Consider the following 17,944-nt stretch of genomic DNA (forward strand, 5'->3'; position numbering starts at 1 on the left):
GCTGCGGAGCCTCGGGCTTCTTTCGCCACCTTCTTGGCTTTTAATTTCTAACGCGCACGGCTTCCGTATACGGAGTGGAGGGAACTCTACCTGCAGCGATGCACGCGGATCTATGAACTCTATCAATCTCTACTCGAGGGGGATCGAACTCGCACGGGAGCTGATCTTTAATGAAATTTTGATTAATGCTTGTACCGAGCATCGTTTCGCGCGGTTCGCGCTTTTAGGATCGAGGTTATGAGAAATACTTCGAAAGGAAGATTATGTAATTAGGTGGGATTGGAGAACAGAGTTCTTCCCGCAACCTGAATATTTAATATGATTGTATGATGTCCGTTTTAAGGTTAAGATTCGCTTAGCTGGAATATCCGAGAAAGTTTGCTGCAACAGATGCTTCGATTGCCATACTTGATACGAATGGAAATTCTACCGAGGCGGTATTTTTAAAATGTAAAAGAACGACGCCGCAAAAACGTGCGAGCGTTTTAATCGCGCGTGAGCTGGGCGTTGCTTGAGAGAATATGAAGAGGAGGAAGCATAAATTCCTGTGACCCGTCGCAATCGTATAAAAATTCTACGTGTAAACACCGAATGCCCAACGCATCCGCTGCTGATGTTCCTTCATCGATCAAACGGCAGGAAAGCTTTTAGTTAATACATTTAATACACCGACGTCCTTAACCGCTACGTTGCAGTCGTCATAATTAAATGCGACACGAAAAACTATAGGTGACTACGTAATTATATACCTTAAATTAAAAGCAAGGAGGCATATAGTTTCATTCTTACACTTGCAATCAGTATTTCTGAGCTCCCTGCAACAAATCGTGAATGTAACCTAGTTCCTGCAAGGTTTACCTTCGATTAATACTGTTATATCTCGCAGGTTAAAGCCCTTTGAAGCATGTCGCAGTTGGAGTTAGATCCCCAGTTCACGCAAGGCCTGCACCTCCTGCATTCCACCAATAAAGACTCCGCGGAGCAGTTACGAGCGCTTCTGGACGAAGCGATTAAGCAGAAATGTGGGCCCTCCAAAATGCTAGCGAATGTACTGCATAAAAAGGTAATTGGATAGAGGCACAGCATAGCGCGGTGCACAGGGTTACCAAGGTGCTTGGACCCGAGCGATATTAATTCAGATATTGTACTTACAGAGTTAGTTCTGATATCTGGGCACTCGTGAAGCATAGGAGATTACGTTCATGTAAAAAGATATTCAGTACTTGATCCCTTTGTATGCATCGTTTACAACGAAGCGCTTTGAATATATATTGTATATCAAGCGACTCATTCGAAGCTTAAAACTTTTGAGAGTCTTGAAAGTCTTGATCATCTTGGAAGTTTTGAAAGTCTTGATCGTCTTAAAAGTCTTGAAAGTTTTGCTTTAAAGTCTTAGTAGGTTTCAGACCCATATGTGCGTCCACCACCGACTCGCGGAATAATACAGTCATAAACCGCTACTCTCGCGGGAGCCTCTGGCCGATCAACCTAGCTAGTTTTCGGTAACCAGATGTTCATTTTCAAGACTTTCAATAGCTATCAAGATTCAAGACTTATCAATAGTTTCAAGCTTCAAATCATGTTCGAAGTGGTTCAAAGTGCTTTGGATCCCATCACTATGCATCACTGTTATACGCTTTCCGAGCTCATGCTTCTGAAATTTTCTGTGTTTCAGTACATGATGGAGGAGCCAGTGCTGAGCGACCACAGCAGCAGCAGCGGCAGCAAGAAGAGCAAAAGCTCTGGGTCCTCTTCCAAACACTCGAGCAAGTCCAGTAAAAACAGCTCCCCTGTGAATCTACCTACGAGGGATACTCCACCTGATATGCAGAGTGATAACACGCTGGCGTTAGAAATACTAGAGGACGACCTGACGTGCGTTATCTGCAAAGGAATGGATGTCGGGGCGAGGAACAGACTCGTGGAATGCCTGGAGTGCCATTCTTTGTATCATCAGGAGTGCCACGTTCCCCACATAGTAGATTCGCAGATAGATGTTCCGGGCTTGGTGTGGTATTGCTCCAACTGCTCGAAGTCTCAGGTGTGTGTATTCACTCGCATTATAATTTCTATTTAAAATTCTACCCGCTTCTGCCAGAGAACCTGTGCAAATAGAATTACAGCCAAAGTTAATTGTTTCTCTTCGATCTACAGGTCTCAAAAGAAAGGAGCTCACCAAAAACAGTGATAGAAACGAAATCCAAAGAGCAGAAGAAGTCCAACTCAAGTAAATTCGACTTCAATCTTGAATATCAATCTCCAAGTTTTCTTCCTCTCAAAACGATTTCTTTCAAACAGGTGGCGCGAGCAAAGTGACGCCCAACATTCACATTATAAGCGCGGACAGGAGACTGAAAGATATGATGAAGAAAGCGAAGCAAGAGAAACGAAGTACAAATGCCGCGCAGAGTTCAAAGAATTCTTCCTCCGCGCCAACGCTGTCTTCGACCAAGTCTCAGGAGAAGTCGCTGATGTACAAAATCAAGTCAGGCGTGGAGTGAAATTCCCGCTTACGCGAGCACCGTGACAATATTTTACGATGTAGAAGAAATTTTATAAACCGACTTTACGAGATGATTAATCGACGATCATAATCACAATTAATGTTAACGTAGCAGAATCGACAGGGTGACCACTGTTTCGAGCCAAAGAGCGTACGAACGAGCTTCAAACGAACACTGTCAATTTTATATCGAGCTATTCAGGAGTACCAAGTTGTACGGGAAGCTCGGCAATTTTATTGCCTTTTATATTATTTAATTTCGTCGTGCGAGTGCACGATCTTTTTTAGTAGATTTGTTACGAAACCTGTATGGAACGTGGGCGTGATGTGGTTTGTTATTATGATTTTTAGCTGAGGAAATATACATTTTTGGTACCAGTGTGATTTGAGTACTTCCACCGAAATCTTCTTTGCGCCGAGCGATTCATCCAAAGCCGATTTAAGCGGAGGGAAGCTCTTCGAAGGGTCCTGATCAGGTGTTCCAAGAGACGGTACGATCGCCGGATTCATTTATAATACCAATATATTTTTGCAATTTTCCAAATGCTTATTCGTTTGTCCCTACGTTCCATTGAAAATTTGGCAAGAGTCATTTCGTTCTCGAGTGTTACTTAAAACCTACTTATATGCAAGATGGGGGGGCCAGGGGCTGAAATCTATTTACACAGGGCCTGTTCTCTCATTCCGCATGTGGTACACACAGCAATTGACTCTCAGTCACACGTAAAGCAGTTATCGCACACACTTCCCATTCATTGTCGACGTATAGCCAGTGAAACCCAGGGAATCCAATGTGCCTCCCTTGTGCATCGAGGGAGACAGGACATGGAAAGTACAAACTACTTTAACACCGTCCTCTTTAAAAATTTCAGTACATTATCATACAGGCTGCGCGCTGCTCGACCCGAGGAATTTATCAGACGTTTCACCAGCCATACGTGCACAGCACAGTGTAGCCTGGCGACGAAAAAGGATACGCACTCAGAAATTCATGCGAATGAAGACGCGCCCGTTTTACATACTCCTTGTCTCGCGCACGGTGATTCCCCGGCGACGGATGGCTCACCCGTCCGGGGAACAGTCATCCCCCCATCGTTACCGAAGCTTAACAAAGAATAATCTTAACTCGACGCTCGGATCCGTCTATAACTACGAAGCATGACGTACTAATCGACTCGGTAAAACCGCTGAACATTCCTCAGTTTAATTACAATACAGTACATACGTTGAATGCGGAATTGACAAGCTTTTCTCAGATGGATGGAGTCAACTGTCGAGCGTACAGAAATATCAGGGAATCCTGCCGGCCCCGTGAGATTCTCTGAAAAGTCTAAAAAGACCAAAGAAGAAGAATTGTAAATTATAGCTCGTAATTGATCACACCGCAGCTTTCAATGTACAAGGTGATTTAAACGCTCGAACGCGACCCAGAAGCCGCCAGACTTCCACCTAAATATTCGCACTTTGTGTGTGCGTAGTTGGAGCATTTAAGAAGCGGGGAATTCCCGATATTTCTGTTTCTATGTGCACGCGTACATTTTAGGGCGCAGCGTACTGCGCGCGCGGGACTTCCCATCGAATTGCGCTCGAACGTATGGTGTACAAGATATTCTGCGTGAACCTCTGAAAGGAATCGTTAAAAAATGTATCCTACACAGTTGTCGGGGGTTGCTCGATAATAGCGACGAGTTGTATAATATGTGCGCACGTATGTAAGCGTACGTCAATCTGGACTATGTACAACAATGTGAATGAAGAGTCATGCCCTTAAAAGTACTGGTCCTTAAATCGTGGATGGCGAGTTCCTGTGGCTGTCAGCGGACTTTGGAATGAAGGTGCTTGTAACAGATAGTCAGGACACTTTGCAATTCCAGCAGCTTCGTTCGATGGGAGACTACCTTGTCGAAATGCCTGCGGGCTCTCTGCTCTCGCTTGAATAATATAAAAGTATTAAATGAACGCAGGAATGAAGAGTTTAAGAATGGTAACTGGAATATGTACAGACAATTGTGAAAGCGTTCCATCCACAATTTAAGGAGAAGCAGTATATCTTCATTCAAATATACACACGCATATACTTTCAACAGCTTATTGGCTAAAGTTTAAACTGTCGTACCTTATCGCCCAATGTAATTGTCGCGAGATCTTCATTAGTTAGTAAAAAAGATTTCTTTCCGTTCTGTTGCGAACCGATTTTAATATATTTACTGTTTATCAATTTGCGGGGCGATAAAGCGCGATAGTTAACGATGGAATTGAAAGAAAATGTTTAATACCATTACAACTAAACTGTGTATATACGATACATAGTTTGCACAATACTTTAATTCAACATAAATATTTGCACTGTGAGATTAAAGAGTATCAGACTTATAGAAGCAGATATATTACTTCGAATGAATGACAAAATCTTCAAGATCACCGTTACAGGCTCCAGGCTATATCCAATGTAGGAAGACTATCCGATAATATCTTACAATGAAAAACGAAGAGAAGATTTCTTTTTAATGCAAACACTACTCGCGAGAATATTCTATTTTACAAATTTATTTAAAAAAACGTCACCGCTTGCACGCACAATTTCTTCTAACGTTTGGAAAGACACGTATTTTATGAATCTTCTACGTTCCCTATATAATCGGTGTGTATTGTATTTCCTATGTATAAAGTAGAAGAAGAATATAGTCGATGCATTTGTAAATATAATCACTGTTTTCATCGCTCGTTTTATACATTAAATTTTTCTTTACACAAAAGAGCGCGCACCCCGCCTCGCTCTTCTCGTTTAACGTCGCGAGACACAATATTCTTATCCGAAGTCATTAATGAATTCCAGCAGGCGGCAGGTCTTTAATCGTTCAATTTAATTCTCCCGGCTTCCATAGAACCATTCGAATCGAGAAGCGTCCGTTTATATATCCCTACCTTTAAATTACGAAAACAAAATCATATCCCCCGCGATAAACTCATTGTACAAATAAAATATCATTAACAAATAAGAATACTCGGCGGAGCGGTCCTCCACCGTTACTTACAAAAGCGCAGATCAATATACAAGAGAGTCCGATCTTAACTGTATACGAGCCAATAGCTTAAATAGAAATACAAAAGAGTCTGTACGTATATAGTGTCGCGAGAGATGATAGCAGAACGAATTTATAAATAGTCAAAGATCATCGACACTTTGAATTCAATTAACTTCCTCCGTTCCGTTATCATTCGCTCTATATTCACGATTATTTTGCAGGAAAGATTGCAGTCGAAAATTAAATTATTACGTATGGCTTTGAGAGAGCGCAGTGCCCGCGAGCTTCTCAAGCGTCGCGTATGAATCTCTCCGCTGGGATCTGAGAGGCTCAAAGAAAGCGGGGAAGTCTAACGTCTCGAAGGGAATTGCAGCACGCATGCCGGCGTATACCGAAAGTAGTATACGAGTATGCGGGCAGTCTGGCACGCAAGTGATATACATTGTAAAAAAAAGAAAAGTAGTACGCTAAATCACATAGGACAGATTGACGTACAATTTACCGTAGAGTTAATTTGTTCGTCATAATATAAATAAATACGATATAATAGAGAGATACCATCAGGCGGCGACGGGGAAGCCTGGGGGCTTGTCGTGGAAATACACAAGAGCTTTAATTAAGTACAAGAAGTGAGCAGTGACCCCAGCCTTCCCGGAACCAGCGCTGACAAAAACACTGTCAAATAATCCGTATGCTTTGCGGCTCGGTCGAGTCTAACGGTCTCAAGAAGCGCATGGAGAAATTTGGCAGTGCGCGATCGGGCAGTGAATTCGATCGTACCGGAGGGCAGTCGACTGGCCCCCTCACAGACGCGAGTATTCGAAATCAGACTTCCGGCGAAACTAAACGGAGGCGTAATTGCAAGAAAATACTGTTCGTCGTTGTGTCTCGGTAAGTCTCTCCCTTACTTCTCACGCTTCCTCCCTACGATTATTGACCAATTAACGCTTGAAACATTGAGAAGTATCAGTCGCATAAAAAAATTCTGCCCCTTCTCTTTTCCCGGCTGATCCGAGGGGTCTGCGAATTCTCGCCAAGGTGCAATATAAAAGATCCCTCTCGTTTTCTTCCTCGGCTATTACGTACTTTACGCTTAACGATACACGATAATAACCATTGTTGAATGGGCAGTTAATTGTACCTATAGAGATAATACAACTTAGTAATACGGTAAGAGCAATAATAGGCGTAAAAAGTAATCGTAAAGTCATTATATGATCCACATGGTGGCTTCGACGGTCGTACTCGTACATTTAATTACATAAATGTAAAATAGAAACAGACTTATTGCAAAAAAAACGAACAAAAAAAAGACGACTTCCTTCACGTACTGAAATATACGTAGATAGGCCTAGAGTAGTCCGAGCTTGCTCTCATAATTCTTAATTTTCTTCAATTCTTTTCCCTTTGTTTTAACATTAGTTTAATTGCCTTAATTTAATATTATCTCTTAATCTCTCTCTTTCGCTCTCTCTCTTTCTCTCTCTCTCTCTCTCTCTCTCTCTGAAGGGGCTGCTCGCCCCGAACTTATGATACATATAATATAGACCCTCTCTAACTAGCTCACTACAATCCGTGGAGGTGTATGTTGCGTGATCTTTGTTTTATATAATTTTCTTGTATGTGTATATATATATAATATATATAACATATAAATAATTATATATCGTAATGAAGATAGTAGGCATAGCCACTCGTGCTCGGATCACAGACTACTCGCTGCCGTACTCTTCCCTTCTCGGTTCTCATCTTCCTTTTGTACAGACAGTCCGGTGGACACTATGGCTTTCTAACTTACGCACGTGATTCCTTACTCTCTCGTTATCCATGTATGTGTTCCGTATTTTAAAGTATACACGTATAGACACCCGGCCAACAAGGAATTGAGAATCTCCCGTTTCTAATAAGTATCCGCGCGAGTCCGCGTCTGAGATCCTTAAAGGCGCGCGCGATCGAGACTTAGCTACATCGTCGTCGAAGAGCCGCGCTTCTTCGGTCGCGGGACAAATGATCTCTTGCTGATCGAGGCTCCGCCGATCGCAGTCAGATTCAAACGAGTATTTCCTTCCTCCCGTCGCTTCTTCTTAGAATTCATTACAAATATATATATGGATGTATATATATATATATATGTGTGTATAGTAAAATAAATGAAATATACAATATGAATAAAAACGGACCGTCGGTTTTAAGGATCAGAGCCGCGACTCGAGCGTTCGCTAACATCTGTACGTGTGCACGAGCGTATTTCGGTACGGCCATGGCCGTTAGAGACGCAAATACTACACCAGGACTATGTCCTTTTCACTTCGTCCTGTAAAACTATCTGCCTGACTAGCCTTAACGAAATCGCACGTTATTTACGGGCTGTGTTATTCACATGGTGTGTAGATTTGTACATATGTAACGAGGTGTATCTGATGCAATGAAGTGGAGGCACTAGTCAGTGTTTCTGGAGAGATTGACGGGTCCTGGGATGGCGATGAGGAGGTTGTGTCAGCAGGCGCTAGTCTCTTCTCCCTCGAGCGTGCACGCTACGTTCTCTAGCCTGTGGGCTAGGTGTAGCTTTCGACAGCCTGTGTCTGTCTCCAAGGCCTCTAGGATCTGAAACACATTCGTCGGGGCTCGCTTATTCGGCTCCGCAGGTAGGAGAAACGTAGTGGAGTCGGTAGTGCACGCCATCGGTGGTGGGCATTATTCAAATAAATTGTTAATCGAATACTCTTCGAATCGAAATTTCGAATAAAAATATCGAATACAAATTTTGAATTTTCGAATATAAATTTCGCATCTCCGAATACAAATTTTGAATAATCTTTGAACAAAAATTTCGAATACAATGGTTATTCGAGAATAACGAATAATTTTTTATTCGGAAGAAAAATGTATTCGAATGATGCCCAACTCACCACTTCTTATCCTCGCCCCAAGACGACTTACTTGTTCGTAGTACTTGCTGACATAGATGTATAGTTCTTTCAGGGCTGCGATCACGTCAAACTCGTTGGCGTGTGACGCGCTCAACTGTTGCATGGCACTGGACATCTCTTGATCAGTGATCTGCGGCAGTCTTTGTACATCCGTGTAAAACCGTCCCACCTTCTCCCTGTAGTGCGGTATGTCCTTCGCGAACAGCAGCTTATTAGAGGGTGAGTCTTTCCCTAGCCTGTGCTCCGTCATCGAGCAAGAGTCCATAAACGTCTGCGCTATTACGGACAGGCTAGAGTCAACCGTCGTTGATTTATTAATATCAAACATGAAATCCGGGTTCTTGATAAAGTTCACCCAGAATCTCAGCGGCAAACTGTTCGACTTCCAAGCGTGCGGCACTTCCGGATCGACAATCCCGTGCTGCTTGGCAGCATCGTCAAGAAGATCGAACAACCATTTCACCGCGCTGGGCAGCGCCTCGTTCGCCGTTAATATAGTGTTCAAGAAATCGTCGACGAACTTCTGCACGGTGCCCTTCGTCGACAGCAGTCTCGTTAAAAATATTTCAGGTATAGCTTTGTGCGTTCGCTCCGGGTGGTGGTGTTTGCTGCCAGTGAAGCCCATCCCCGGCGGGTAATGGTTCTCTTCTATAGGCCTGACCAAGTGGTACAACCGTTGGTTACCTCCGTGGCCGCTCTCCACGTCGCCGTTGGCCGTTATGATCGGCGGCGAGTGCTGGGACTCGAAATACAGACCGCTAACGGAATGATTGTACATTACAGGGCTGATTAAATTCAGATTCGGCGCGGATGGAAGATGAGTGGACGAACAGTGATTGGCGTGCCGGTGCAAATGATGGTGATGCGAGTGGTGATGGACCGGCTGCTGCTGGTGGTGGTAATGCGACGGTTTGCAGTTGTGGCACGGAGGCTTGCAAGCGACGGAAAAGCCATCGTTCTGTCTAGGGATCAGCGACATGACGGCGGACTCCTTGACGCCGTAGTGCGCCAGTGTATTTATCTTCTTCCAGTCTCCGCTGCACTTCGTCGTCAGATCTTCGTCCTGAAGAGTCAAGTGACCACCCCTACCGTGCCTCCACTCCAAGTCTACGTCGTGAACGGACGGCTTCAGCGAGAAAGGAGTGTTCTTGTAGAGAGCATCCAGTATCTTGGACTTCACTTGGTTTATAGTATCACAATCTAGAACCTTGCACTGTATCTTCTCATCGAGATCATCCTGGACCACGTGCAGGGTCACCACGCTGTGCTCGATCTGCTCGCGAAGCAGCCTCTCCTCGGACAAAGAGTATCTAGCATCATAAGTCATCACGTCTACGGGACCCTTTTCTATCTGGTGTTTTATCGCCTTGAACAGTAAAAATAGAGAGGAGCCCGCGTAGTCCTTGAGGTAATTGTACATACAGAGCGCCATCCAGTTCGTCAGCATCTTCTCCACCACGGACTCCGTCCTCCTCAGCATCAGCTGCGGGTGCTTAGTGTTCACCGCCTTCTCGATTAATCTCAGCAGAAGATTCATCAGAATATCCGTAGCGTACTCCATCTTGCCCATTAAAACCACCATGAGCAGCGACGCAACGTTCACTTTGTCCCTGATGTTGAAGTCCTTCTGAGCCTCCAGAGTCTCGATGAACGTGAGCACGAAGTACTTGTTGTTGATCAGCTGCTCGAACTGGATCATAGCCGCGTCGTAGTTCGTCCTGGAGACGTTGCTGCGCGACCTGGGGTCGTTCAGTATCGGGTGGTGCGTGACACCGGGAAAAAATACTTTCATGATATAATTCTTATGATCCAGAGTCGGTATGCCTGATGATTCGAGGTCCGCGGTTAAATCAGTCATGTCGGTTTGTAATTCAGCGAACGCCTGTTTACATTCCATCCTGACGTTGCTCTCGAGCGTGTCCATTTGTATCTGTATCCTCTTGTACTCCCTCTCCGCCTGCGTGCTCTTCCTTCTATATATAACCAGCACGAGAACGAAGAGGAACACGAGGCTGAAGGTGCCAGCAGCGATTCCAGCGATCGCCTCCGGCGGGATTGGGTAGGACTTGATGACTTCGTAGCGAAGGAAGCCGATAGGGAACCGCAGGCTCTTCCCGACGCGCACCACCACCATGGGCAAGCCGTTCTCCGTCTTGATTCCAAGCTCGTCCGTGTCGACGGGCTGTTGATCGGGTGGAATGCATACTAGCTGGGTCAGCGCGAGGGATGTGACGTTACAGGGCATAGCGCCTACTGTGACGTTCACGTCGGACTCGTCGCTGGCGAGGATCAAGTTCTCTCCTTCAATGACCAGAGTGTCGCCCTTGTATAATTTAATGTTCCTCGGGAAGGCTAGGAACTTCGGGTCCTCCACGTAAGTCAGCCGCTTCCTGGGGCTCTGGAAGTGCTTCTCCAGGTCCCTCACGCTCTCCACGTTGTCCATGATGAAGGCTATCTTCAGGGACAGCTGTGTCTCCTTCAGCTTCAACTGCCCTGGTGCGCTCTGGGTGCTACTAGTCGCGCGCTTGCTCCGCCGAAGGGTCGTGAAGCGTTTAGCGACGCTGGGGCTGGGGCACTCCATCTGCGTCGGGTTCAGCACCGTGCAGACGGTTCTGTTGACTGGTACTGGTTCGTTGTCGAAGTAGACCTCCATCTCGGGCTTCTGTATGGTGTCGAGGTTGGTGCCGTGCACGGTGATCATGCGGCCGCCAGAGGCGAAGCTGGTTAACGGTTTGATCTCCATGATGGTGGGGTCGTGAGTGTAATTGTACGGGTTGCCGACCAGAGTGCGGTTAGCACCGTCTATGCTGAGGGTCAGTCTGTCGATTCTCCTCACGCGGTCGGACTTGCTGGTTACACAGGTCAACCGGGTGCTGCTCGCCTGCGTCGCGTTCACGTGACACGGCAGCTCGTCCAGGTAGGCTGAGATAGTGCTGCCGATGTTCAAATACATCCCGGTAATGGCGAGCTGGGTGCCGCCGCTCTGCGGGCCGACAGATGGATAGACGCCGGACAATCTGATGTCCTTGTAGTTGAAGAGTACAGCGCTCTCCGTGTACCCGGCGTCGTTGCCGACCACGACGGAGGCGGTGTCGGTTGCTTCGTGTCGTCCGGTGCGGCAAACGATGCGCACGGAGACCTCGTAGTCTACTAAGGTACATGGAGTGTTGCCGATGTGTATTTTCCCCTCCACGTCGCTCTCTCTTAACCCGAGGTTGCTCCCTTCGATGGTCACCAGCGTGCCTCCCTCGATCGGCCCGCTCAGAGGCTTTATCATGTCTATCCGCGGCTTGGGACACTCGGTGAACGGCGAGTGCAGGCAGGAGTGACGGTACACGCAGCTGTTGCCGCACCAGGTGCATTCGAAGCGGGGATCCCGCGTCACGCATAGCGAGCAATCGGCGTGCTCGCGGTGGGAGCCTAAGACTTCGCACTTGTAGAGGACGATGGTGGTCTTGTCCACGTGGTGGTTGATGTTCCACACTACTGTTACCTCCGCCTCGTACTCGCCGGTCAGAGCCTCGTACGAGTAGACCGTCTTGTCGCAGACTATCAGGCGGCTACTGTCCACACGAGCCTGCACCTTCAGGTTCGCACCTTCGATGGTCACGATGCATTGAAAGCCGCTGTGGCCCACCTGCGGATGTGGCAGGTTCTCCACTTCCAGCACGATCTCCTTGGGCACGCTGTTCGGCAGCATCAGCGGCTCCTTGCGCTGGACGAACCTCGGGCAGTACTGGGCCCCATGAGCGGCTAGGTTCACTTGGTTCTGTAATCGGGAAGGTAATTATTATTGTTGAAATCATAGGGTGAGAACTTTAGTACACAGAATACAGGGTGGTTAAAATTAAATTGAATGGCACGCTACTCTGATAAGCGTAATCGTAGTATATGCGGAGATGCAGGGCGGATTTGTGTGTAGGCTAAGTAGGCTACAGCCTGGGGCGGCAAATTTTAGGGAGCTGCAAATTTTAGAGGCGACAAATTTTGGGGAGTGATAATTTCTGGGAAATGACAAATTTTCGGGAGAGGAAAATTGTGAGAAGTAATAAAATTTAGGAAGCGGTAAATTTTAGGGAGTGGAAAATTTTGAAGAGCATCCAATTTTGGAAAGCGCCAAATTTCGGGGAGAGGAAAATTGAGAGAAGCGATAAAATTTATGAAGTGGTAAATTTTGGGGAGCGCTAAATTTTAATGAGCGGCAAATTTTGGGGAACATCATTTTTGGAGAGCGACAAATTTTGGGGAGCAACAAGTTTTATGGAGCGCCAAATTTCGAGCGAAAGAAATTGTGAAAAGTTTAAACACATAGGCTTTCAACAACTTTAAAAGCAATTCCCTTCTTTTTCATATAGCAGATTAGCAATAACTCACATGTGAGTTGCCATATTGAATTAATTTTGAAATCATCTTGACTCTTTTAAATTAAAATATTTGACGATATTTCGCGGAACGGGCGGCAGACGCTTGTTACCCTAATTAACGCGGTACCAGTAACGACAAACGTAGCTTTAAAAATACTCACGTTCTCTCCCGAGATTATACCCTGGCAACTGGTATTATGCGTGCACTTGTTGTCGTACACGCACCAGCTGCATGCCCACTGTGCCTTTACGCACTCCGTGCAGACGGTGTGCCTGGAGCAGTCGAAGAATGCGAAGTTTCGGGAAACAAAGTCTTTGTTCGTCTCGCTGGAGCGTACCGAGAGCGGCACAAGGACATGGTCCGCCGCTTCTGGTATATTCGGCCTCTCCATGACTGGCGGCGTGGGACAGGATAATCCGAAGCCAGTCATTAAAGCGTCTATAGGCTCCGCGTTGCCGAAGACGCATTTGTAATTAGCGCCAGCTGGTAGTTCCGGCAAGGTCCTGATCGTCAGATGGACCGTGGTCATCTGATTGACGGGCATACGATCCGGAAGGACCTGCTCGAAATCGATGCACTGCTGCCCCGTGCCCAGGGACAACCACCTCGGGCTGCTGTGACTGGCCTTCTGACAATCCCCTCTCACCGTGCATCTGAAAATAAGAAGGAAACAGTTGAAGACCTAGAGTCCGAAAGAAGAATCTACAAAAGAACGTAGAATATGCACTCGCCTTTTCTCCAACGAACACCACCCGCAGTAAGGATCCTTCGCGTCGAGGCAGCTGCTGCAATTAGTGTAGCTGCTGCAATGCTCCACCTGGACCTTGGAAATCTTAGAAGCCGATAAAACGTAAATGTGCTCCCCGTCAGGCGAAATTAAACTATCCGGCATCAACCGGTTCCCCTTATCGATCACGATGCTTTCGTAAACAAACGCCTCGGTCCCGGAAAGTAGAACTTTCTTCAGGTCCCCGTCGTTGGTTCCCAGGAACGCTACAGTATGGCTCTCCGTGTTCGATATCGTCACAGAGGTAACAGATTCGTCAGGGAAGTGTAAAATCGCCTGACCCACGATGGGCGACGATCCGGAGATCTTCAAGCCGACTTCGCAGAAGTTGAGAATATTACCTGTCGTCTGGAAACAAACATGAACTTAGTTAGTATCTCCGAAAATACCCCAAGCAATCGTCGCTTTTGAACAGGGATTGAAACGGTTCCGAAAATAACTGTTTCATACAGTTATACATCGGTTCTGACTGAAACAGTTATGAAGAACCGATATTCTGGATAACTGTTATAAGGAACCGAAATTTCTGACTATATCGATTTCGGTTACGGTTCTAGAACCGATATTATATGGGTTATAACGGTTCTAGAACCGATATTATATCGGTTATAACGGTCCTAGAATCGATATTATATCAGTTATAACGGTTCGAATATTTTACAAGTATTCGAATGCTACGAATAAACTTCGAATATTTGAGTATTCAAATGTTATTATTCGAATACTGATGTATTTGAATAGTATAGTGTAAAGTGGATCAAAATTAGCTTACAAGATTTCACCCTGACAAATAAACCTAAAGAACTTGATTTATAATTCACACCATACTATTCGAATACATTAGTATTCGAATACTTAAATATTCGAATAGCATTCGAATACTTGGATATTCGAATTATATTCGCCAAATAATTGAGCAACTGAAGTATTCGAATACCGAAAAATTCGACAAATAGTCCCAGCCCTATTCTAGAACCGTTATAACCGATATAATATCGGTTCAAGAACCGAAACCGATATCATAACTGTTTTAAAGCCCTGCTTTTGAAACTCACCCCCGCCGTGGGACACTTCCCATCCTGTATGGGTCCGCTGACGTAGCCCATGTTCCTGTACTTCGTGCTGCCATTGAAGCACATGTGTATGTTCTCATTGAACTTGGTTTCGATGTCTTGCAAACTGTATATACAAACTGCCGATCGCGGCAGCGGCTCGTTCGTGATGCCCCTGCTCAGCGCGAACACGGAGACGAAGATGGGATCGCCGACGGAGATGCCGAGCTGCATTGCGAGATCGCTTCCAGCTGGCGCGACTTTAGCATCCTGCACTAAGTTGTAAGTCTTCGACTTGCCGTCTCCCAAGTCCACCACGCATTCCAGCGTCACCTCGGTGTAGCTGTCGTAATTCGGGTCGCTTATGCAGCTGCGAGCCAGCCTAGAAGTGTACCCATCCTCCTCCTTCTCCGGCAGATACGACTTCTTCTGCACGAGCACGAAGTACGCGTAGTCGCTGGCGTTGAAGCCGTACACGTACTTCACCAGAAAGTGGTCTCTGTACTTAACGTCGATGTATACAATTGACTGTTTGTTAAACGTGTACTCCGCGAACTCCAGGTTGTGGAGGTTCCTGCTGGAAATAGCGGGCACGTCGTGCCTGTAATCCCCGCGGTTGGTGAACGTGGTGCCGACGTAGAGGATATTCGTCTGGCCCCACGCGTTGTACCTCTCGGGCCCGATGAAAGCGTACGTGGAGGAGTTCTCGTCGTTCGCGGCTACGCTGTGGGGAATGAACTCGGGCTTGATCGATATGTTCGACATTTTGTACTTCTCGCAGGCACCTTGGAGGAGGGAGCCGCAGGCGATCAGCGTTTGGGATTCGAGATCGGCGATCAGCAGCTTGTTCACATTGTCCATCAGGGACGTGATTATCTCTCTGGAGGGACAGCCTGTCGCGTGGCACTGAGGATTATCCAATCTTGGTCCTGGAAGCGAGGGATCAGTAACAATTACCACATAGAAGCTTAAAGACGAATATGAATATTCAAAGCAGCAACTGACCAGTAGAAACATATTCTTCTAGCCTGAGATTAGAGTCCAGCTGCAGGAGCCTGTTAATGGCGCCTGCGTACAATCGTCCCGCGGCGGGGTCTATGGTCAGGTGATTGAACCGGAGGGCGCCTTCTCTCGTCGTGTTCGGATCTAGAGGGTAGAATCCGTATCGCTGGCCATCTCCAGCTGGGAACTGTGTCACTACGTGCAGAGACCTGTTCTCCGGCGCAGGTGGGACGGTGCTGGCGGGCGTATCTATGGCTGCGGTTACCAGTATCGCCAAGAACCAGGTGGCAATAGACATGGATGAAAAGGATAGTCTGTGTAGCGGCGGCAGCACAGTAGGCGAAGTGGAAAACGATAGGGATCCCAAGAATCTCATGATGTGCGGACGATAGTCGACAGAGCACACGCGCACACGCTATGCGCGCGCGTCTGTGCGTGTACAAGTCTAGGGTAGGAAGTGTAGAAGGTATAACAAGGGTGAGTCCCACTGGTAGAAAGCCAGTATCTGTGCGATACTACCAGCTGTTTCTGCGTCCAGGCACCGACATGATGCTTATTGCCTGGTACCTCTGAAACATTTAAGAGACCGAAGGTAGACTCGATGGCTTGGGCTCTGAAAGCTTCTCTCCTAAATTAAAGAAACGAGTTCGCAGGAATTTCCATGAAAACGGGAAAGACGCGAAATGCGAGCTGACAAACGAGAAAGACTTAAACGTTCGCTGATTCTATTTTCGATAATTAGAGGTTGAAGAATATTCCCCGCTGTTGGGGGGTGAAAGTGATTTTAAGGGACGATAAATAGGGAAATATGGAATTTTTTTTTAGTGTCGCGGAAGTCTCGCGTTCGAATCGGGCTCGCGTTGTTGTCCCCTCGCGATCGACCACGCGTGGCGGAGCGTAAGCGGCGCTAGCAATCGGCCAGCAAGCTGTCAGAAAGATGTAAATAATATATCACTGACCGATTTCGGTACTAAAACATCCCGAGGACGATGTCAGGCTAGGGCAGATGGCTCCGCGCTTTTCCTGTAACACCGTTCCACGCACCGCCCTTCATTAGTGCGAGCAGCATAGCTGCACTTGACAGCTAAGGCCAGTGTCTTTGCACAAAGGCAAGGATATTCCGCTGGCTGTCGATAATCGCCTGGCAATAAACGCGCACAACGGGCGAATTAGTCAGGTGACAATAATAAAATAGGGAGAACGGGGAAGCGTAAAGCCCCGGATGCCCGATTAAAGCCGAGCGCATCCGCGCGAGCTGTACGCGTACGTGGAAGGGAAAAGAATTTACCTCCCCGGATGAAAAAAGCACGGCAGCCTCGATTCGTGCTCGTTCCGATACGATCATCGGTCCGCTCCCGTGGCTCTCGCTGGCTTCCACAGAGGACGGGGCTCACGCACGCATATCGATGCCTATTATCGAGCCAGAACGGCACCAGACACCCCGGATTCGTCACCCACGATCGCCCCCCAGTTCACGATAGAGCCAAAGCGTAAAACACGACTACGCGATGGAATGTCCGTGCGCGATGTGCAACCATGTCCTTGATGCCCCGAACGTTGCCACGGGCTGCTCGGTGCCAGCGGGATAGGGCGAGGATTCACTCGGGTCCCCTGTGCATCCCTTTGGCAGCATGCAAAGGGGCGCGGATAACGTCCATCGGTTTATAACAACACCACTAAACAGAGAGGAACGGGACGAGCCGCCATTAAAATTCGACCGACAGCGACAGGCTGCACGAGTTCAGAGCAAGTTGGGGGCCGTGGCTACGGCATGCGCCGCTTGTTCGCTCGCCTCCTCTCTCTTTATCTTACCACCGCGGCAGCGCTCGTCGCGCTTTTCCCACGGTTCACTGTCTCTTCTTTGGATGCTTCTCTCGCTCCGCGTACTCTCCTTTTCTCTCTCTCGCGGACGCACGAGCGACCCTATCAGCGGCCTCCAACGGCTGAAGGAGCGTACTTTTTACCGAATGGTAAAACACGTATCTACCGTGCGCTCGTTTGAATCTGAATTTTAGCGAGATGGCCGACGCGATCGACGCGGGAAATTTGAAACGGGGGAAAGCATTCAGATCTTTGGGACTATGAAAAGTGATGGGAAAACTAAATTGCGATATTTAATTATAGCAGTGATTCCCAACCGGTGGGTCGCGAAGTGTTTTCTCAGGGGTCGCCACGGTTTTTTTCTTTTTTTTTTAATATTATTAAGTTGCGATTTAAAAAAGTTTAGGAAACACTGAATTATAGGAATATCCTCTAGAATTTCAGCTCTTCTGAAATCT

The 17,944-nt window shown here is 46.9% G+C and overlaps 2 protein-coding genes across 4 annotated transcripts; one reads left to right on the plus strand and one right to left on the minus strand.

The window, feature by feature from the left end:
- The first annotated feature begins 60 nt into the window (after window positions 1-60).
- LOC143375877 (integrator complex subunit 12) lies at window positions 61-2,887 on the plus strand. Its single transcript, XM_076825455.1, has 5 exons — window positions 61-729; window positions 887-1,063; window positions 1,676-2,041; window positions 2,155-2,227; window positions 2,299-2,887. The coding sequence occupies exons 2-5, from the start codon at window positions 905-907 to the stop codon at window positions 2,499-2,501; spliced, it is 801 nt and encodes a 266-aa protein (XP_076681570.1). The 5' UTR covers window positions 61-729; window positions 887-904; the 3' UTR covers window positions 2,502-2,887.
- Window positions 2,888-4,758: 1,871 nt separating this feature from the next.
- On the minus strand, window positions 4,759-17,532 carry Plexb (plexin B). 3 transcript variants are annotated; one of them, XR_013086996.1, is made up of 8 exons: window positions 16,625-16,766; window positions 15,669-16,234; window positions 14,667-15,592; window positions 13,556-13,959; window positions 12,985-13,477; window positions 8,470-12,228; window positions 5,958-8,133; window positions 5,001-5,885 (listed from the first exon to the last, which is right to left on the minus strand). XR_013086996.1 is itself a non-coding variant. In XM_076825450.1 (7 exons), exons 2-7 carry the CDS (start codon window positions 16,039-16,041, stop codon window positions 8,026-8,028), a joined length of 6,063 nt encoding a protein of 2,020 aa, XP_076681565.1. In that variant the 5' UTR covers window positions 16,042-16,234; window positions 16,954-17,532; the 3' UTR covers window positions 4,759-8,025. The 3 variants fall into 3 exon arrangements, 2 of the variants coding, with proteins under 2 accessions (XP_076681565.1, XP_076681564.1); XM_076825450.1 differs by lacking the exon at window positions 16,625-16,766 and adding an exon at window positions 16,954-17,532 and having other exon boundaries at window positions 4,759-8,133; XM_076825449.1 differs by having other exon boundaries at window positions 4,759-8,133.
- Between the last annotated feature and the right edge of the window lie 412 nt (window positions 17,533-17,944).

This window comes from Andrena cerasifolii, chromosome 13 (assembly GCF_050908995.1).
Source record: "Andrena cerasifolii isolate SP2316 chromosome 13, iyAndCera1_principal, whole genome shotgun sequence".
Taxonomy (NCBI): Eukaryota; Metazoa; Arthropoda; class Insecta; order Hymenoptera; family Andrenidae; genus Andrena; species Andrena cerasifolii.

Bases quoted from the DNA above. Each gene is read 5' to 3' on its own strand.
- LOC143375877 (XM_076825455.1), top strand. From the start codon at position 905: ATGTCGCAGTTGGAGTTAGATCCCCAGTTCACGCAAGGCCTGCACCTC. The intron at 1,064-1,675 runs GTAATTGGATAG...TCTGTGTTTCAG, and splicing joins CGAATGTACTGCATAAAAAG to TACATGATGGAGGAGCCAGT. The intron at 2,042-2,154 runs GTGTGTGTATTC...TTCGATCTACAG, and splicing joins CCAACTGCTCGAAGTCTCAG to GTCTCAAAAGAAAGGAGCTC.
- Plexb (XM_076825450.1), bottom strand. From the start codon at position 16,041: ATGAGATTCTTGGGATCCCTATCGTTTTCCACTTCGCCTACTGTGCTG. The intron at 13,960-14,666 runs GTGAGTTTCAAA...GTTTGTTTCCAG, and splicing joins GGAAGTGTCCCACGGCGGGG to ACGACAGGTAATATTCTCAA. The intron at 8,134-8,469 runs GTAAGTCGTCTT...AATGTGTTTCAG, and splicing joins TCAGCAAGTACTACGAACAA to ATCCTAGAGGCCTTGGAGAC.